This window comes from Periplaneta americana, chromosome 8, assembly GCF_040183065.1.
Source record: "Periplaneta americana isolate PAMFEO1 chromosome 8, P.americana_PAMFEO1_priV1, whole genome shotgun sequence".
Taxonomy (NCBI): Eukaryota; Metazoa; Arthropoda; class Insecta; order Blattodea; family Blattidae; genus Periplaneta; species Periplaneta americana.
The window spans coordinates 69,450,247-69,472,648 of record NC_091124.1 but is presented as its reverse complement, the minus strand read 5'-3'; the positions used below and the strand labels follow the sequence as shown (position 1 = coordinate 69,472,648).

The 22,402-nt window shown below is 35.6% G+C and overlaps 1 protein-coding gene and 1 long non-coding RNA gene across 2 annotated transcripts in view; both read right to left on the bottom strand.

The window, feature by feature from the left end:
• Positions 1–6,894: 6,894 nt before the first annotated feature.
• On the bottom strand, positions 6,895–10,601 carry LOC138704804 (ubiquitin-like modifier-activating enzyme 1). Its single transcript, XM_069833077.1, has one exon. The coding sequence runs from the start codon at positions 10,219–10,221 to the stop codon at positions 7,174–7,176; it is 3,048 nt and encodes a 1,015-aa protein (XP_069689178.1). The 5' UTR covers positions 10,222–10,601; the 3' UTR covers positions 6,895–7,173.
• Positions 10,602–15,975: 5,374 nt separating this feature from the next.
• Positions 15,976–22,402, bottom strand: part of LOC138704803 (uncharacterized) — a 98,778-nt gene continuing 92,351 nt past the window's right edge. Inside the window, exon 4 of the long non-coding RNA XR_011333437.1 lies at positions 15,976–21,603. This is a non-coding gene — a long non-coding RNA (uncharacterized lncRNA). The remainder of the gene's footprint in view (positions 21,604–22,402) is intronic.

Below are 22,402 nucleotides of genomic sequence, written 5' to 3'. Positions count from 1 at the left end.
GTGATTTGTACTGCTCTCGTGATGCAGGAAATATTGATGATGAAAAATATCAATACCGGTATCATATTCTTAGGAATGATGAAGCAAGAAAGTCTAAGGAAGAAGACAAAAAATGAATGGGAGTACGTCTACTAGAGTACTGACTATTGACTTGCAGGCTGTACTTCTATCCCCATCTCTCCATGTCTCAGCTCTGTACTATAACGACGAAAGTAAAACTGCATAACTTTACACAATTTGATTTACAATGAAAGGATGTATTTTGTTATCAATGGCATGAGGCTGAAGTTATACTAAATACTAAATTCTGATTAATTTGCCAGTATAATTGTAAAGTTTATTGAAACAGAAGTACCTCAAGATGAAGTAATTTTGTATAGTGATGGATGCACTTACCAAAATAGAAATAATATTTTAGGAAATGTTTTAATCATCTTAACCATGAAAAAAAACATGGTAATTGTTCAGGAGTTTCTTGAGAGAGGTTACACTCAAATGGAGTGTGATTCTGTTCACTCTACAATATAAAGAAAATTAAGCAACTGGCAAATTTACATACTTGCAATGTATGTTGAAGCATGTAAAACTGCCAGACAAAAAATTAGCCATATATCATGTAATATCTTCACCATGACTTCTTCAAAGCACATAGCAAAGTTTCGTGGCACTTCTCTATTCGACTTATTTCAATACCAGGAAATCCAACTGTTCAATTATGCATAGAGCATTCGTCCCAAAAGGATGTCAAAGAACAGAGAAAATGTGTCTGTACCACAGCTTTATACAAATCCTCCCAAAATTAAAATTGAGAGTCATCTCACCTACTTGCAGCAAATAATAAAATTATGCCCTATGATTTTCATGTATTCTACGACTCCCTGCCTCATGACTGCCTGCAAAACCTAAACAGACACTTTCTTACAATTTAGTGGGAAGTATTTAATTTTGTACAAATCTCAACACAACAAATAACAAATATTTATATAATTGGGAAAAATAAAATTGAAAGTTGTCTTCGTTTGTGTTAATTTTTTTTTTTTTTTTTTAATTTTGTATAATGGTTATCTCTAAAATTTGTACTCATTTTTGTATTATCATCTATAAATTTGTCATAAAATATATAAATGCCTTTATTCCACTTAAAGTGTAGTCACTTACTAATTTGGCATCGCATAAAGTTGTGAACAACTATTGAGTTTACAAATGTAATCTTCATCTTGCGATGTTTGGGTGACGTATTAATTAAAAGAACATAAAGTATTCGAAAGAAGTGTGTTCATTTAGTAAAAATCACCTAAATTCAAAGTTCTAAATAGTAACAAGAACTCGTAACTCCACCACACACAAATGTATATTATTTACAGTGTATATTAATATCGTACATTTAATTTAATGTATAATATTTCGGTTGCTAAATTCAAAACAGCATCGATTTTGCTTTAAAAACCTAGTCACAGTAATATTATTTCTTTCTCCTGTAAAATTTTCAATTTTGGAGTTACGAAGTTTTGATCGCAGCCAACAATAGTATCTTTATTTTTTCTTTCCTCTCGTAAAGACAATTTCTTAATCATCACAGAATCAATGTTCCCAATAAACATTTTTCATACAACTTGGAATTTCTCGTTAGAGATCTTTCCTTCTCCACTCTGTCCTAGGGTAGTGATCGACAGATTTTTGTCGTCACACTTTTCCCTAGCTGAAGAGGTGAACTGAAGCCGAAACAGAGAAAACGCAAAAATAGCATAGAGTTTACACTCTTAAAAACAAGTTTGTATTTTCGCGGATCATTTCCAAAGATTGTAAGATTTGGTATATATGCGAAACTTGCTATTTCATTGACCTGGTAAATATAAAGCAAAGTTATAATTTTTTAAGCTTCTCTTACATTACTATGCATGCATGCTATTAACTCAAGAGTTAATCTTAACATTATCATAATACTTACTCTGTATATAAAATTCAATAACATCGTATTTACAGCCTTACCAATAAGAAGCACTTTACTGCCCGCAGCTGCTCTACTGCCTTCCGCCATTCGTCCCGCAAGATAGTCACAAAATAAATTATTTTAAAATTAAATACATAGCTTTATTAAACCTTTTTATGTGAGTGCAATATCGTCTAAGGTTTCAATGGTCAAAACATATGGGTGGGTTGGCTGCCAAGTGGTGTAAGTCACAAAAATTGAAAAATGAACCAACACCATTTATAGTTACTAGACATCCAGTTCTGTGTATCCGACAAGTTTGTGTGTCCAAGTTCAATAGTTCACTCACAAAATAGCGCAGAATGTTGTTACACTGAACGAAATTACTGAGCGCCTTGGCAGTCAAGTGGTGTACGTCCAAGTGCTCCTGCCAATGTTATCAGCACACAGATTCTGTGCTGTCGCCGCCTGTGGACATTGTTTACTCTGTTGTGTTCCAAACATTCTTATTATTAGGTAAGCGTTGTTCAAGAATAAAATAACGTAGCCTGTATATGAACCATTCATATTAAGTGCAAGTTGCTCACGACTGTAAATAACGTAGTCTGTATGTGAAACAAGTGAGTGATAGGAGACTGTCGCGAGCTTTGAAAAACTATAGAGAAGGCAAACCTCCTGGTAGGACTTGAGAGGGCGCAAGCCTAATCCACGTAAGACAGACCCAGATAAAATAGCTTTCATTGAAGAGCATATAAACAGTTTTCCTGTTAGTGAATCGCACTACACCCGAAATGATAATGTAAACAGGAAGTACTTGAGTCTTCTTCTGAACATTCGGAAGATGTATGATTTGTACAAAGAAGCATGCCTTAAGGGAAATAGGGAGTTTGTAAAAGAAAGTTACTATCGTAACATTTTTAATACACAATTCAACTTACACTTACAAAAACCGAGAAAATATAAAAATATACTTGTAAAAATTGTGTCTCTTACAAAATCAGGAAAATGGATACAAATCTCACAGTGGAAAAAAAGCAACATAGGAGACAACCCATGGACTACATTTAAGGAAAGCTGAGAGAGCCCATAAATGTATGAAGCGTGATTCTTCCAATCCTAATACTGAAATGTACGTGATATCCATGGATATACAGAAGGCCCTTCCATTCCCAATACTGACAGTCAGTGATGCTTACTACAAAAGAAACCTATACGTCTATAACTTTGGCATTAATGATATGAAAAGTAAAACGGGATATTTCTATTGTTGGGATGAAGCTATTGTAGCTGGGGGCTCCCTGGAGATTGCCTCATCCTTGCTTATTCACTTCAAGAAATATTGTCTTCTAAACTAGCTATAAAGCATATTGTGATTTAGTCCGATTCTTGTTCTGGACAGAATCGAAATTTGAATGTAGCCCTCACACTTCTGCGTAATGTTCTGTCCAGGACAATGACATCGAAACCTTTGAACAAAAATTTTTGATTTCGAGACATTCATACCTTTCCAACGATGGTCATTTTTGGTGTGTTGAAACTGCCAGTAAAAATAAAACCATTTATGTACCAAAAGATTGGTACAACGTGATACCAATAAGTTTGTAGTTCATGAGAGGCAACGTCAAGATTTTCTGACAATCAAAGGTCTTCAACAGTGTCACGAAGAGAAAACAAAATCTGGCTGGAAATGAAAGCAACTGGCTGAAAATGCGTCATATCAAGTACAGTAAGGTGCATGGAACCTTTATCCTTTATAAAGAAAATCTGAACGAAATAGTTGAGTTCGAAGGCCTTGACTTGAGAAAAGGTCGTGACAGAACTGGGCAACCGTCAATGTGCCTGACTCGGCATCAACTTCAAACGACTTACCCTGATGGAAGGTTCGTCACAAAAGCAAAGAAAAAAGATATAAGGGATCTATTGCAGTTTATACCCCCTTGTCACCATTCTTTTTTTCTTGGCTTAAATTCTGATCCTTGAACTGTTTCCGATGAGGACGAATAAGTTGACGAAATCATGATATCAGATGATATCTTATGAATTTTCATTTTGTTCTTTTCAATGTTCATTTTTGTTTGTGTTTCTTAACAATAAACAACAGTTCTGTTTTTGAATAGGCTTTCAACTTTTATTCAATCACATTTCCTTTCTCAATTTATTTTTGTTTCATTTAGGGGAACGCTATTATTTTTTTCGAGATCATCACTTTGAAAAGTTCACTTTTGAGGTAGTTAAAACAGTTGCAAGATAGATTTATAACATCTAATTGATAAGTTGACGAAATCATGATATCAGATGATATCTTATGAATTTTCATTTTGTTCTTTTCAATGTTCATTTTTGTTTGTGTTTCTTAACAATAAACAACAGTTCTGTTTTTGAATAGGCTTTCAACTTTTATTCAATCACATTTCCTTTCTCAATTTATTTTTGTTTCATTTAGGGGAACGCTATTATTTTTTTCGAGATCATCACTTTGAAAAGTTCACTTTTGAGGTAGTTAAAACAGTTGCAAGATAGATTTATAACATCTAATTGAAAGTATGTATGTTCCACTTATTGCCAAGCCATTATTTACCCAAGACATATACAATTCTGAATTTATAGTGAATTGCAAACTTTAAATTTGCTCCCCTGAAAACATAGCAGTTTGGACGTACACCACTTGGCAGCCAACCCGCCCATATAACGCCATCTTTTGAAGTTTTTTCATGGGTCCGCCTAAAGGAGCAGAGAACAGCACATTTTTCATCTGTTCTGTTTAGAATATTACTCACTTCTACTTTAAAATATCTGAGAACTCGCTTTCAATATCTTACAACGTTACGGAATCAACATCAGGCCTTACTATCCATTCCTTGTCATCATACCTCTTTCTATTCATCCGCTTTCACAGTGACAGTTTGTTGTCTTTGGAACTCCTTGTCTCGTTATGTCAAGGATTGCCGAAAGGTTAATCAATTTAAATTAAAAATTAATCAATCAATCAATCTTCTTAATGTATCCAGCTGTTTGCTGACAACATAAAGTCCACTGTAGTCTATTCAGTTGTTGTTTTTCACGAGAAATGAGGGGTATTTTGATCGGTGTTCATTATAGATGCCTGTTGCTAGTAGCCAGAGTTGGGGTGTAGTCAATATATACTGCAGGGCTGTGTCTTCTGCAACTGGTACTGGTGATTTTAATTTACTTCTTTTGTGGTTTATGGATGGACAGTATAGAAGAATGTGTTCCAGATCTTCATCATGATTATTACACCACAGACAAGTAGGATTATCAGAAATGTGAAATTGGTGTAGGTACAATTGTGTAACAATGTGACCTGTTCTGGCTTTTGTTAAAAATGTTTGAACATGTCTGGGCAAGTTTTTGTGCATTTCCAGGTCATTTGGTTTCTTTTGTACAGATTGTAAAATTTTTCCTTTGTCAGAAGAGAGCCAATTTTTAATCCATAGGTTTGTAAAATGAGACTTGACTGAAGCAAAAAGACTGGATAGAGATATCACTTGAAGAGGTCTTGGTTGCAAATATGTTGCTTGTTTTGCAATATTATCTACTTTCTCGTTTCCAGGTAGACCACAATGACCAGGTATCCATTGAAATGTTATTTCCTTTTGGAGTTCTTTTAGATTACTTAGTTGTTTCTGAATTGGAATAATTCTATGTGCATATAGGTTTGGTACATATTTAATTATATTAAATATAGCCCCCTTGGAGTCGGTAAGTATGCAAATAGATTTTTCAGAAATTTGAGTAACACACTGAAGAGCAGCATCAATAGCTAGCAATTCAGTGTCAAGACTGAAGGAGGATGAACATGGTATGAAATAACTTTCTTGATATTTTGGAATATAATACCCTGCTCCTGATGTCCCATTATTAGGGTTTAGAGATCCATCTGTATAAATTTGAAGATGGTCCTTGTATGTGCTGCAAAGTAGTTCCATGGCAACTAACTTAAGAATGTATGGAGCTTCATTTTGGAATGATTTCCTGGAATTTGTATGCTATGTTCTGGAATCACCCATTTCCTTGGAGGAATTTTGTTCACAACTGGAGTTTTAGCAATGAGTGTGTCTGTGATATAGATTGGTATTTCTTCTTTTTTTATTTTATAGAAATTACACAGGATATCATCTGTCAGTTTGAAGAACATCTGAGATCTGGATGAGGCTTGCAATTTTAAATGTATTTTTAGATCCTTTTGTAATATATAGTGTCTGATTGGTTGAATATTACATTCAATTTCTAGGGCAACAGTTGATGTGGTTTTTGGTACTCCTAGGCATAATCTTAAGGCTGAGTTTTGAAGAACAGAAATTTTTTGTAGATGAGTTGCTGATGCTCCTCCCCATATTTCACATCCATAGGTCAATTTTGATCGTATATAAGCATTATAAAACAGACGCATTGTCGTGATATCTGATCCCACAGAAGCTGCATTAACACCAACGCAGTCCACTATACTTTTCACTGCTTACGATTCATGGAGTCCCTCAGTGTAAAATTCTCGGGAGGTAAAATAGTCCCTCGATCAGATCTCCAGGTAGGGACTGCACTGAGAGATGCCAAGAATCGAACTAAAAATTAAAAATTAAGAATTACATACTTTTACACGAAATTGATTTGTGAGTGTTAGCCGATTTCTATAGGTTATTCTGTGTGTTTGTATACATTGTCATTGCATACAAACACATAAAGTAGAATTAGAATATGAATTGTAAATCACTTAATTATGTATCATGTTTCGTCATTATTTCATTACCGTATATGTAAGCTTATTAATGTGCATACAAATGATTTTTATATTTAAATATGACTATTAATATTACTATTTTTGTCATTGTTTCATTGTGTATTTCACTTCTGGTAGTGTGGAAGAGAAGGCCTCATGGCCTTAACTCTACCAGAATAAATAAATAAATAGACAGACAAACAGGTAAATAGATAAATAAATAAATAAACAAACATGTCATTTCCTCCTCTGTATTATCACAGAAGTATACAAACTATTGCAATTACTCACACATTCGAATGATGTAAATACTTAGAATTATACATATTGAAGAAATGTATCACGTCAATAGCCATATTTTGTTTATTGAATATAACTGTATACAACAAATAATCATGCACATTTAGTGAAAATATAAAATAAATAACGATCTTCATTACTCAGTCTTTTTACACAATAATAATTTTGAAAAGAAAACAATGGCATATGGCCAACAACTCTTTTAAATTTACTTGTTAGGAAGGATGTAACGAACATATGGAACATCCACATCATTTCCATCTTGGTCGCTACAGATTAGATCTAGCACTAATGATCTGATATGATTTTCCAACTTCCTCTTCTTTATCGTTGCTACTATTTCTGATATGGGCAGATTCATACGTTCTGAAGACTTTCCCTCAGTCATAAAGAATGAGTACAACATGCATACACCTTGTGAAAGCATGGTTATTTCCAAATTATACTGAGTTTTGAAGAAGTCTAAGAACTCTCGTAATGTTAGCTCCCCTTCAATATCAAATCTGTCCCAAAGTGTCCATTCATTTTTAGAATATATCATCTTAGACGGCGGAAGAGGCTCAGAGAAAGCAAAGAAGGGCAAAGCGAGGTTAACGAAGCCATTCTTAAATGGTTGAGTTGTTTTAAAGCCTTGCATGAGCTTATACAGCTCAAGGCATACAAGACCTGTAACCACTGACGTAGTGGTGGCAATGGCTGGGATGATATTTCCGGCAACTAGTTTACTTTTGTGGCGGTCTGCAAGAGGAATATCATAATTAGTAGCTCGAAGATTGGATGCAGCTACAATGAAGTCCATATGTAAGTTGTCATCGTCGTCTTTTTCAAATACCAAAGGTTTTAGTCTCAGATCCTTAATTTCTGCTCGAGGAGGTAACTCTCTTAGAATGCTAAGGAGTTCATCATCAGAAAAACTACCAACACCGCTTGTATCCACTTGCATGTGCGAATCCTTTAGCAAAACTTCATCATCAGAAATAGGAACAAAATCAGGAACAATAACATCTTCCAACATTTCTACAATTGCTTTCCGGTCTCGGTTCTGTGGTATTCCGTAAACTTCAGCTTTTAAATTAGCAGCTGAAAATATGTAATCTATATGGAGTGGATTGCTTACTGAAAATTCTAGAGGTGTTGGACAACGCTTGGGTACAGACCAAAATAACTGTCCTTCATATGAGAGCAGATCTGGAGGGAAATTGAACAAGATTTGACGAATGTGATTATTATATTGTTTCTCCCAATAACAGCGAGCCCAATGGACGCAATTCTTAAATGACGTCGGACGTTGATCAACGAGAATTTCTTTAACAGATTGTAATATGTCTAATGCTTGTCGCCAGGGCAATTTTAATATATGAGCTCCAAACATTGGATCTGTCACGTATTCTGCTGCATTCTCCACTCCTTGATGAAATAAACCCTCGAATTCATCCCGAGCCCATTGCAAAGTATGCTCAATAGCATTTGGAAAATTTTTCAAAGTACAGATTGGAATACTTTTTTCAGGAGGATCCTGGGAGGAACTATATGATTCAGTGAGGAAAGGCACTACAACCTGCGTGTTTCCTTTTGTGCCCAGAGTACCAGACTCAAGTAGAGGTTTCCTGTAGTACACACAACACTGATCCATGTAGAAGCGAGCATCTAAATTATCTACAGCATTAGCTACTCCGTCTAGATTTTCAAAAAAAGCATCATCATAAATTCGTTCCGTCTCCTGGCCTACACGATTCTCATGCGCAATAACATTGATTGCAGGATTCATGCGTCTTACTGCTTTTGCAGCACATACAGATTTCGGTCTCTGAACGTCTGAAGGACGGAAGAGGAACTGTCGATTCAAATTTGATTTCTCTATCAGATCCATGTCAGTAATAGTTACCTGTCCTTCTTCCGAAGCTCCAACTCCCATCATTGCAAAATTCTTCAGCAGCTCACAACCAATAGCACCGGCTCCAACCACGAAGTATTTCAGTGAGCCAAGACGTTGTTGGAATACACTCCCGAATACAGCTACCTGGCCATCATAGCGAGTTCCCGAAGCTTTGCAACTCTCTTCCGTGATCACAGACACATCAGACGGAAGGCATTCTAGTGCATCAAAGTAGAGCCATTGGTATATTGGACTGAACTTACCACTGCAGGCCTTCATGACTTCTTGCGCCACAATTCCTCCAATTGTAGCGTTGATTGGAGGCACATCACCAGCTGAAACTTTGGCAAACATATCTAATAAACTGGTATTAAGTTCTACATCATTACTTCCATTTAGACTTGCTGTTTTAGCAAGAGAAATAAATTCATTAGCATCTTCTTGATTCCAAGGTTTCGGTCCCTTTCCATTTTGCTTAATAAATTTGTGTAGGATGCTGTATGCTAAATGTATCTGTGAAGGTCTTTCAGTCTTAGCAAAATCTGTTAAAACGAATTCTGGTTCTTTAAGGGAATCCTTAAGGGATTTGAAATGTAAAATTTTAGGCATCTTCACCTGTGTAACGATTCCACCCCGTATGTACTCAGAATATCCATTTGTGTCACCAATGCTAAACATATACGGACCCAATACGCGAATCGTTTTTGGTTCACAACCATTTAATTCGGTCATACCAACCACCTCTGTAAACGACACGTAGTCTCCATCTTCAAATCCAATAGGATTGTCTTCAAAACAGGTAACTACGCCTTCTGAGTTGTGAGATATACTTGCTATCATAGCTGAAATTGGACTTTCACCTGTGGTGTCGATGACAGTAAAATTATTTCCAAAATCGCAAAATATTTGGGCGAACAAACCCCTGGTATCTGCGACAATGAGGGCTATTTCATTTTCATGAGTTACTTCTGCAATTCTTAACTGCTCTTCTAGGGTGTTACTGGTCAGAACTACTACTTTAAATTGTTTTATGAAGTCGTCTGTAAGTCGATCAGTGTAAGGTTTTATAGGTACATACCTGTTTAATTCTGATAACTGTTGAAAACATGCTTCAGCTCTGTTCCTGCCTATATCTGATTCTGTAAGGTAGAACTGGGATGTCAAATCAACGATCCGGCATACGGCTTCATCATGCAATGTTACAGATTTCACACCACCTAAAATTACATTTTTGGCCACTTCTAACCCTAATCCTCCAAGTCCAGAAATAAGAACATCTGATGTTGCCATCCGACGCATAGCATCATGACCCAATACATAAAGCTGTCTTGAATATAATCCCTCGTCAATTTCTTGGTAAGAAGCACATTCATTCTCCATCGTGCTTGAATGATTGTAAGATCTTGCTGTTACTTCGGAATGATTATAAAGAAAGTTTTTATATTAAACGTGTTTCGTAAGTAACGTATATAATAAAATCCGAGAGTGGGGTATTCTTCGTACCAGTTTAAAAGTAATATATTTCTTCTAAATATTCACTTTTCCTTCTTGCACGCTGTTTTATCTGTTTGTATGAACAATCTCCATTATGTATTAATGATCTCAATCTACAAGCGTAAAATTTTGAATTGTTCTTCATACAAGATCACAAATTATAATCACCACTGCCTGCTTGAACGTATCCAATGACTGCTTATACTGCCTGCTCATAAGACCATTCTATCAATGCTTTCGCTGAAATGGTAGGAAGCAGCACAACATATACTATAAAGGTAGGCGCTCACTTAACGGAATTAATCCGTACGCCACGTTCAGGTTTTTATTCTTTGCATTATTTTAAATGGAGCATTGTTCACTTGGCCATGTCACCTCTGTCCGCATGACTGGATTCCGATCAGAATTCTTGCGAGAATTCTAAACGGATTTCTGTATGGGCCAAGATCGAAATATAGAATGTCATGGCAAATTATATCGATTGCAAGGCCTCCAATGGTGGTAATATTGAAGGTGTAGGTTATTTTATTAAATTCAACAGTATGAAATTAGAATTAAAGCAATGTAATATGGAGAAAGAACATATGGGATGAGACTGAGAAAATACTAAATTAACCTATGTCCTTCATAGTTTAAGTTACAGAACTATTCATTTTATATCCAGGCTCAGTTCAGAACACTACAATGAAATAATGTGCTCTAGCGGTAAATTACAATACCATTTGATTATTCATTCTGAAATGCTTACAATGAGCGATACTATAATAAAAATCCGAACGCAACGAACGATTTTTTTCGACAAGTGAGCGCCTATCTTATATGTTCATCCGTATGTCTGCTCCAAACTGTGAAGAAGAAGAAAAAAAAAAACGTATCTATTTTATGCCAGTATGAAATATTGAACTGTGTTAGGAATAATAAACATCAGAAACTTGCGTCAGAAACTCTTGTGGATAAATTCGTGAATCCTTTACTTAGTAATGTAAGGAAGTTCCACACAAAAGTTTTCCGGTTTTCTTGTTCATTCAAGAGCAAATAATATAATGGATTAACGAAGAGGAAGAAAAAGCTATTAGAGTCGCGAAACAAAGTAATATTGTAATCAAATAGGTAGGTACTACGAACATAATGCATAGGACCTATCCAGAAGCGATTTCATTAGCCGTTAGAATCTGCCATCTAGCGACAATTTTTTTCTAGTCATGTTACATGTTTAGCCATCGGATGCATGGATGCGTTCGAGCAGGCGATCACAAGGCAATAATCGAGGACGATATTTTAAATATCTTTTAGGAGGCTTTGATAGTAGTAATGTGTGGTATGATAAGACCCAGGCCTATATGGCTGTATGTATTTTTGTAGTAGCTGTATTAACATGAATTAATTCTTCGTGTTATTTATTCGTAACATTTGTGATGTGTGCGAATATTTAACGCTTATATATAAATCCCACAAGGGTAGCTGCCCTTCAGTAAGGGTTGTCAATAGACACAGCATACTAAACAAATAAAAATAGTATTCTGAAAAAAAAAAACTTTTATTTGTCTTAACAATTTTAAAACAGTACGTAATAGGCCATTTAACCTAATATCCTAGATCATATATGTAACAGATATGTCGGGGTTATAGGCTTTGAGGTTAACAACTTTTGTCAGGTTTACTACGCTGCCATCTAGTTGTTACATAAGGAGTCACGTCATAATACCCATTTGAATTGCATTAGCGACTGTGCTGCTATCTCGTGTTCGTTTACGGCGGACGGGTGGCGATCCTGGCGGTTGTCCTCTTCAAAGTGCTGCCGATTTTAACGTAGCGAGGAGTTATCTGTTACATATATGATCTAGGCTAATATCTAGAATGCGGGTGATGATGATTATGATGAAACACTATCGTAATTAATTTAAGGGCAATTTAGCGGGTTAGTGAGATTAATTAATTAATATGAACGCATTACAGTACAGTTTTGGAATAGGCCTACAGTAACTGCACTCCATAATATTTGTATACAAAAAAAAAAAAACTACGCATTGTATTCAGTATTTGACACACAGCAGGCAGTGATTTGACAACGGTCGATCCACGAGAAACGAGTGAATTTATTTTTTAATCAAAATCAATTTCTATTAGTGACAAAGAAACATTACTTACTTACTTACTTGCTTGCTTGCTTGCTTTTAAGGAACCCGGAGGTTCATTGCCGCCCTCACATAAGCCCGCCATTGATCCCTATCCTAAGCAAGATTAATCCAGTCTCTATCATCATATCCCACCTCCCTCAAATCCATTTTAATATTATCTTCCCATCTACGTTTCGGCCTCCCCAAAGGTCTTTTTCCCTCCGGCCTCCCAACTAACACTCTATATGCATTTCTGGATTCGCCCGTACGTGCTATATGCCCTGCCCATCTCAAACGTCTGGATTTAATGTTCCTAATTATGTCAGGTGAAGAATACAATGCGTGCAGTTCTGTGTTCTGTAACTTTCTCCATTCTCCTGTAACTTCATCCCTCTTAGCCCCAAATATTTTCCTAAGCACCTTATTCTCAAACACCCTTAACCTATGTTCCTCTTTCAAAGTGAGAGTCCAATTTTCACAACCATAAAGAACAACCGGTAATATAACTGTTTTATAAATTCTAACTTTCAGATTTTTTGACAGCAGACTGGATGATAAAAGCTTCTCAACCGAATAATAACAGGCATTTCCCATATTTATTGTGCATTTAATTTCCTTCCGAGTATCATTTATATTTGTTACTATTGCTCCCAGGTATTTGAATTTTTCCATTTCTTGAAAAGATAAATTTCCAATTTTTATATTTCCATTTCATACAATAGGAACATTAGAGATTATAAATTAAATACCCCCTTCAAAAATTCAATGCAATGTTAAAATTAGCCTACTTACTTAGTTTCAAACACTTCTACAATTTTTCAGCGCTTACTCTAATTTCTAGGACGCGGATTTTTATGTAACATCAAGGTGCGAAATAAGTACATAAAATGTAGTAAATACCGGGGAAATATGTAATATTAATAAAATATGTAATTTAAAGTCATTATTTGTTAATGCATTAAATTCACAAAAAATGTTGTCACTGTTTAACTGGTCAGTTGAAGTGGAAGGATGCAGCCTGCAAAATCGATTTGTCAATTGTACAGGTAGCCTACAAATACAACTTGTCTCTGCCACAAGCTTTTCTTGTGCCTTAAGATTCCCTAGAAAAATATTTTATGTCGCACACAATATATTTTGACTTAACTGACACCCGACTCAAACCCCTCGCTAATAGCGTACTTTCAATTTGTTTGTAACAAAGTTAAATGACCGGCGCACCTGACCATCCCAGATTTTGAGAAAGCATTAGTGCAAATGTATAGAGTTGAGGCACTCCGAATCACTGTTTTTTTACAGACAAAGGATTGGAATCCCTAGTTTTATGTTTATTTCTGTTTTTAAAAGAACTATTCTCCTAAGCCAGCTTTCGAAATTGAAATATTTTCTATACGATGTTATGAGACAGGAACGTTAAGATTTATCTCCAAGTATATATGAAAAAGAAATCCAATATTTTACTCTGAAAAATAAAACGAATTTAATAAATAATAAAAAAACTCAATAGGCCTAATTGCCTAGATGTGTAAAAAAAAGTATTACTTTTTTTTTTTTTTTTTTTTTGCTTTTGAACTGAGGAGGGACCCGAAGGTTTGCACTGCAGACAAAGGCTTATTGTGCTTACCACACCTATTCTGTGAATGTTGGGTAGCGAACAGCCGCGCTCTTGTACAAGTACAGCACGCCGCACCGTTAAAGTTCAACGTCGAAAGTTACCCGGCAATTCTGCTTCAATTGGTTGATGGAAAACCCAGAAAACACCCTAACCAGGATTTGAACCCGGGCCAGCTCGTTTCACAGTCAGACACGCTGATCGTTACTCCGGTGGACTACATTCTTTACATAGATGTAAAATATGTAATATTACTAAGAATATGTAAAATTAAACTCAACTATAACCATATCAAAACCACAAATCGCCGACATTTGACATTTTCAGTAGTCTACAAGTAAAGGAATGCAATAAATATGTAATTACATAAGGATCCGAGCCTTCCTTATTTCCATGCAGTCCATGTTTGATCTACTTCGACATTGCCAGTGTCCATTCTCTAGTCCGCGTTCCTACATGTCTTTCTTTTCACATCTATCCAGGTTTCTATCCAGGTGTTTCTTGGTCTTCCCCTTTTGCGGCATCTTGGAGATAAACAATATGTTACTTTATGAGACCCTCGTCTGTTATGCTTTCCATACATTCGTACCATATCAATTTTCTTTTTACAAAGTGGTTCAACACTGTCTTGTCCACAGCTGTGGAGTAACGGTTAGCATGTCTGACCGTTAAACGAGCGGGCCCGGTTTTTTCAGTGGGTTATTTTACGATACTTTATCAACTGCTATGGTTATCTAGTGTCTGAATGATATGAAAGTGATAATGCCGGCGAAATGAGTCCAGGATCCAGCGCCGAAAGTTACCCAGCATTTGCTCTTAATTGGTTGAGGAAAACCCCGGAAAAAACCTCAACCTGGTAACTTGTCCCAGCCAGGATTTGAACCCGGGCCCGTTAGTTCCACGGTCAGGCATGCTAACCGTTACTTCACAGCGGTGGACTGACCCGGGTTCAAACCCTGGGACAAGTTACCTAGTTGAGGTTTTTTCCGGGGTTTTCACTCAACCCATTAAGAGCAAATGCTGGGCAACTTTCGACGCTGGATCTTGAACTTATTTCGCTGACATTATCACCTTCATCTCATTCAGATGTTTAATAACTTTAGCAGTTGATAAAGCGTCGTAAAATAACCAATAAAACACGATCTTCTGGATATCCATTATTAACATTTTTATGTTCTCTTCTTATATTATTATGGAGAGACGAATGAAAAATTACACATCATATCATATTGCTTATAACTTCCGCATTTTCCGAGCTAGGAACTTGAATTTTGGGATATTTATTTAAAACTTGTGCTTCTTTAACTCCATTTTTTTAATTTATGACCACTTGCCTTGATTATCGAAATTTTTAATTTTCATAACAAACTATAATAATTATGTAGACTATTTTCTCTAAGAAATCTATAAAACCAATGAACATGAAACTTTCTATATCCCTTAGTCATATGTGAAGTAATATTTTGCCGCAGCCAGCTGTTTTCATTAGGGATTATTTAATTTAAAAATATGTTATATACATTTTTTAATTTTATTTTATAACACATGTATTTAATTATTTATTTTAGTTTATTACAAAAGTAGTTTAATAAGTATATCATTTATTAACAAACCGTTGTCAAGAATGAAATCCTATAAATGTATCAAATTGAGACATTCCTTTCCTGTAGTGAGAATGAACTTCATGTACAAAAAAACACGTAGAGATTCCAGATGCCCCGATATAATATTTTCCTTTAGCGCCAGTATGTTTTGCAGGACATACATTTGAATGCTTCATGAATCTTAGATTCCGGAGCCGACCATCTGATCAGGGTTTTTATTGGTTCCCTCGATCATATAAAACTAGAAATCTAGTTATTTGAAAAAAAAAAAAAAAAAAAAAGAAACAAATGCCGGAGTGCTGGCAATTCTGTTGTTGTTGTTATTATTATTATTATTATTATTATTATTATTATTGTATTTTCTCCAGGCATTGATTTTCTCACAACAACGGTCTGTGTTTACTGCTAAAAGCCAGGTTATGAACCGACTAAACCGGAAGCAACGTTTTGTTGTTCTCTTTCTGAGCTCTGTTGCCACATAGTGAGGCGAGATTCAAAGCGTGTTCAGCGTTTGTCACCGATATGTTTAAAATAACTACTGTATATAGTTCTCGATAACACTATCCACAATACTAGTAATTAAAATTACTGTTTTTAAGAAAGCACGAGCTAATGACGCTGGTACGAAATGCGACTCGTAATGCACGTGGTATTGCAAATGAACTGGCTACACTGTCTCCGTGATTCCGTTGCCAGATTTTCGTTAGCAGACGACATTTTCACGCGAGGTCCAATGAAAAGCTCCGTTCTCGTTCTCCCCTCCATCCCCCACACACAACGTGTCATCACTGCACAGGCTACCCCTCTAACCCGCACTTTCCTCTCGCCCATCCAACTACTTCCTGTTTCGTCGGTTCATAACCTGGCTTTTAGATAGATTCAAACGTAACAGGATTGCCAACATCTAATTACTGATCAATTGAAGAAAAGTACCTAATATGGCTACTTTATCTTCGACAGAAATTATGTGAATTGGCTATACAAAAAGATAATTTTACAGTTCAATAATAATAATAATAATAATAATAATAATAATAATAATAATAATAATAATATCGTTATAAAACTGACATATCCTGTAAATAATAAGTATTCATGATATCTGTTTAAATTGTCAGATTGGCAACACTTATCATTATCAGTTTCTTCCCATCGTTATAACTAGCACACTCCACCTATAAGCGGAAAATGAAGGAACTTCTATGAAGATACACCTAGCTTCATAAGATTTAAATCCTTGTTCACTACAGTTTAAAAATAAATACGCAACGCAACACTAATTCGACCTGTTTACAACCACTCGCACACGAGATATAAAGTTACGGTCACAGTCTACTATATACAGTCGCGAAGCTCAATATGTAGTAAAAGTGCAAACATGGGTAGTTGCCCACCACTAGGATCGCTACTATCGCCTCATCATCGCAGATCTCTCTCCTAGCAGCCGACAAAATATGTTACACTTTCGTTGTCGTGTTCTTTTGGAAAAATTAACACCTTCCTTAAATGCATAAAGTTAATTTATTATTTTAATGAAGTATATTAAATTCCACCATAAACTCGAAGATACCTGCAAGAAATAAGTTAATATAATTTTTGTTTGTGCAAAACGAACTGAAATTTACTATAATAGCTTCACTCATTCAAGATTATAGCGATAATTAACTATGAAACCAATAAATATTAATTTGCATTTCTCTTTACAACAATAATAATGGAAATATGAATTAATGGAGTAACTTACGTGTACCGGTACTTGTAGTGTAGGCTTACGTAGTTAACAAAGTGGGATGAGGTTAAGCAATAATAATCACACCAGAATTGGAAATAAAACGTGATCAATAAATTTTATTGTAACAGACTTTTTCTACGTCTCTAGTAAAGCAACAAATAAAAATAACAACAAAATTAACAGCTATAATTAAAAACATATCCTTTGAAGAAAAAAGTAGGCCTAAGCAATAATAATCCCACCAGAATTGAAAATAAAACTTGATCAATACATTTCATTAAAACAAACTTAATTCTTCTACGTCTTTAGTAAAATAACACATAAAAATAATAACAAAATTAATAGCTACAATTAAAAATATATCCTCTGAAAAAAAAGTAGACCTAACCTTTATTTCTCTGGAAATTTAGCAGCCTAAGTAACAGAACTTTAACCGGTATCTAATGTCCTTTCGGTTAGATTGAAACATTTCATTGTGAAATTTAAGGATATAATGTATTCTAACAGTCACAAAGAACTTCAAAATTAAGAGTTTTGTTTCTGCACAGCATTCTTGTGGAAACCCAGGAACCTTTCTGAATCTTTCGGAAATCGGAAAAAGGATAACTCTGGCCTCTTTCTCTTACTGTTGCTACAATTTATAGCACTGCAAACGTCTCCTCCTTGTCCCATATTATTATTCCAATTATTATATTTTAGCCATTAACATTTTCATTACAACCAATAACGAACATTTCATAAGCATTAATGTGAAATACGCAACGAGCTAGCACTCGATAGAAATACGACACAGTCCAAAGTCGACCATGGACAGTCTATTGTTTCTAGTTGCTAACCGCTTGGAGCGCTTTATCACGAGATTTGCAAAAAACCACCTCAAGCTTCGCGACTGTATATAGTAGACTGTGTTACGGTCTTGTAAATATGTAGGCCTATTAAGTTGGATGAAAGCTGCAATGAAAATTACTTTTTTATCAACAGCATGCGCAGACAGCCAAGATGATCCTGTCGCGAGCCGCACAATGTCTTTCTCAATTCACAGAAAACACATGGGAAATAAGGACTTAAACGACTGGTCTCCATGAGTAATCGACTAAGATCAAGATTACGCCTACTCACAACTGATCCTCAGAAATGTAAGGGTGCTTGTCCTTTAATGGCGTACTGATATAAATGTACACTTCACGTAGTTATCGAAGAATAAATAGTACCTAATGAAATTTTATCGATGGTTGTGCAAAACTGCAGCATAGCCATGCATAACCACTGTTATTAGTAAGCTAATACAAGTGACGGCGATTTTTGTTACTGCTAAATATGCTTGCTCAGTTCTTTTACACAGAAAAGGCATGTAATATATAATGTAAATGTAGAGACTTACTAATGTGCCGAATGTGTAAATTGAATTTCAAAATCTTAGTTAGCCGTAGTCAATATTTGCAACGTCTGCCAATGATCATACAACAATTTATGTTCTAGTTACGACTAGACGTTACCACCAGAACGAATGGGTGTCAGTTGAAACCAGTAATTACCCAAGGGAACAAGTAAAAACTAAGCTCCTTGAAAGAAAAGGAATTTCTGTATATCAAACTTGATATTTTCTGAATTTATTACTAATATGAGGTCAAAAATAAATAATTATTCAAAGTTAATAACAGTCTATTTTAATCGCCTGCTTTTCTGCCGGACTCTGTTTACAGAATACTTACAAGTTATTACTCTTTTTTAAATTAATTATTTTACGATGCTTGATCAATTGCTATGGTTATCTAGCGTCAAACAAGCAAACATTCTCATGTAGGCAGGTAAAAAAGTTATTATTTTTCTTCCACCATGTTAATAATGTCAAAACAAGTGCTTATACAAATTTTGACCACTCGAGCGCAATTACGAGGATCCCTCAGAAAGTAAGTTTCCCCGGAGCCGTTTACAGAAAGAAAACACAATTTCATGGAAAGATTTATTAGAACAGATACAGCAATTGTTGAGCTATTTTTCAGCATATTCTTCATCGGAAATGAGACATTTGTCATACAGTGGGGTCAACGTTTGTATTCTTGTGTCGTAGAAGTCTGCCGCCTGGGATGGGAACCAGTGTGGGACAGCCGTCTGAACCTCTATGTTAATCCCATGGTATGGAGGTTAAATGTGCAAATTTTGGCACATATCGGTCAAAGCGTGTAGATTTGTATAGAGAACATAGGCCTACGTACATACCTACATACCCACATTCACTTTTAAATATGACAATAATGCATTCCTTTGTTCTTAACTTCTATAATAAATTGTCCAGTCTTTATTAATCAAGTAATGTTTTAGTACTTCGATTTTATTGCACTTAATTATACATTTAATATGAATTGTAATTTTAATTTAATTGTATTATTATTATTGTAGTTGTAATACCCTGGTAAATGGGAAAAGAAGACCTGATAGCCTTATCTCTACCCGCTTAAATGAATAAACACTAAATACTGTATCAGTAGATCTATCTAGTCATTACTCGACCAAGGCCAGTGGAGTCCTACAGCCCGCAGCCGTGGCGCTACTGTTCCTGCGTTCATAATACCGCATCGCGATAGTTCACATTACGCCCGCGGCTCCACTCGCCTTGGTCGAGTAATACAAATCGCCAGCGATGTTACTGCTTGTTTACGATAGATATGAGTGCGCGACACTCTGTTTACATGTACAACAGGTTTTCTACGCCCGCCCGTCTCCTACACCGGGCGCCCATTGGCCGATATGTCCGCCGTGAGCACGTCTGATCTAAAAGTACTCCAAGGTTGCGGGTTCGATCCAGGGCCAGATCGATGTCATTTAAGTGTGCTTAAATGCGACAGGCTCATGTCAGTAGATCTACTGGCATGTAAAAGAACTCCTGCGGAACAAAATTCCGGCACATCCGGCGACGCTGATATAACCTCTGCAGTTGCGAGCGTCGTTAAATAAAACATAACATTTTCTTCCTCCACGATGCAACTTAACTTGCTTGCAATGTCGAGTTGTGCAAAATGTTGAGTTGCTCAATGTAAGCAATCGTGCAATTTGAAAATTTTGAAAAATTGCACGCCACTCGCATTTTGCGCAATTTTTAAGTTGTATGCAACATCATGTACACAGCAAATAGGACGCAATTACGCCATTTGAAAGTGGCTCCACTCCATTATTTCTTTTGGGACGCTGTTATGTCGGCAGTAGGTCTACATCAAGACAACCATAAGAACTGACCACCTAAAATTGGCAATAAGCAATTACACAAATTCATTGACAAAGTAAACACTAATTAAAGTGTTCCATAACTAAATAAAACGTGTGGATTTATACTCTGGACAGAATAAGAGACATTTCAGCATCTTATTTGAAAGGGTAAGTTTGGGGTTGTAATTGGGTTATTTTACGGCGCTTTATCAACTGCTATGGTTCTTCTGAGTAAGAGTGCAGAATCCAGCACCGAAAGTTCTATAATATTATTAATCAGTCCAAGCAGGAATCGAACCCTAACCCGAGCGCAATTCCGGATCGGCAGGCAAGCGTCTTAGCCGACTGAGCTACGCCTGTTATTATTATTATTATTATTATTATTATTATTATTATTAAAGGATTGACTGTTATTCATAACTTTTTTCATTTCGTTCATTAGGCACACTTAAATCTTATAGCAAATTGTTGTTATTTATCCTATGGGTAATTGCATTACTCTAATTTCCGTATAGACGTTACATACTATCATAGGGATTTCCTGTCCCCTGTCACTTTTTAATAAAACGATACTGTGTCAACTACCAGGTTATCTAGCGTCGATCAAACTGATGATGAGAGATGTATTTGGAGAGATGAGTCCGAACATTCGCCATGACATTCGTGTTACAGTTGAGGAAAACCCCAATCAGATAATCCGCTCAAACGGGATTGGAGCCCACGCTCGAATGCAACCTCGGATAAGCTTAGCTACGCCGGTAGCTTTCCTCTTTTTGTATAACACTTACGTTTCCCAAAAATAGACTTGGATATAACTTCCTTTTTGCAGAAATCCGAAGTACAAACTATGGTTCAATGAAGGATGTTGCTACTCTTCTGTTGTAAAGAACTGGCTTTTGGATTCCACAATACGTAGATGTAGACCCCTGGTGCGTAATCGTATTGGTATTGGTGGTTCTCGCCGAATTGCTCATTTCTCGAAGAGGTATGTTAGGCCTACTGCAAAATAAACAAAACGATAATTATGTAGAAAAGTTAATAGGAATGTTTATCTATCTGAGTGAAGAATTAAGAAATACGAGAATTACAGTATCCTGTTAACTTTCCCTAGTTTCAGAGGGGGAATGATGACTTGATTGCAATTTCCTTGCGACAACGTGAGATGAATACAATTGCCCTTTTTTCAGTGAGGCTGATGAACAGACGCGCTCTTTGTGTGTCTTTCAGTTTCACAAAAATTAATTACACATAAAAAAACGAGTCTCACCTGAAATGCTACACATTTTCTCATATATAGGATTAATTGAAGTAAAGAAAGAGTTGAATGTCCTGAAACTTGTTTATGAAGTAAGTTTACAGAAAAATAACAATACAATTTTATTCATAAAAGAATTTTATTTATTTAAAAGTCAGCACTATTTGTAAAATCTCTAACTTTGTGAAGAAGTAAGCTTAAAGAAATAAAATAATACGATTTTGTTCATACAAGAATGAGATTTATTTAAAAGCCAGGGAAATGGGTAAGACTTCTAACTTCGTCAAGAAACATGCTTATTAAAATAATAAAAATACCAATTTTTTTTACAAAAGAATGGAGTCTCTTCAAAAGCCAGGAAAATTTTGTAAGAGCTCTAACTTCGTAAAGATGTAAGTTTATAGAAAAACATAACACAGTTTTGTTCATAAAACAATGGGATTTATTAAAAAAACCGGAGAAGATTTGTAATAGCTCTAACATTGTTAAGAAGTAAGTTTGTAGAAAAATAATAATAAAATTTTAGTAATAAAAGAATGGGGT

What these genes read in the sequence shown, in the direction of transcription:
- LOC138704804 (XM_069833077.1), bottom strand. Translation starts at nt 10,221, where the DNA reads ATGGAGAATGAATGTGCTTCTTACCAAGAAATTGACGAGGGATTATAT.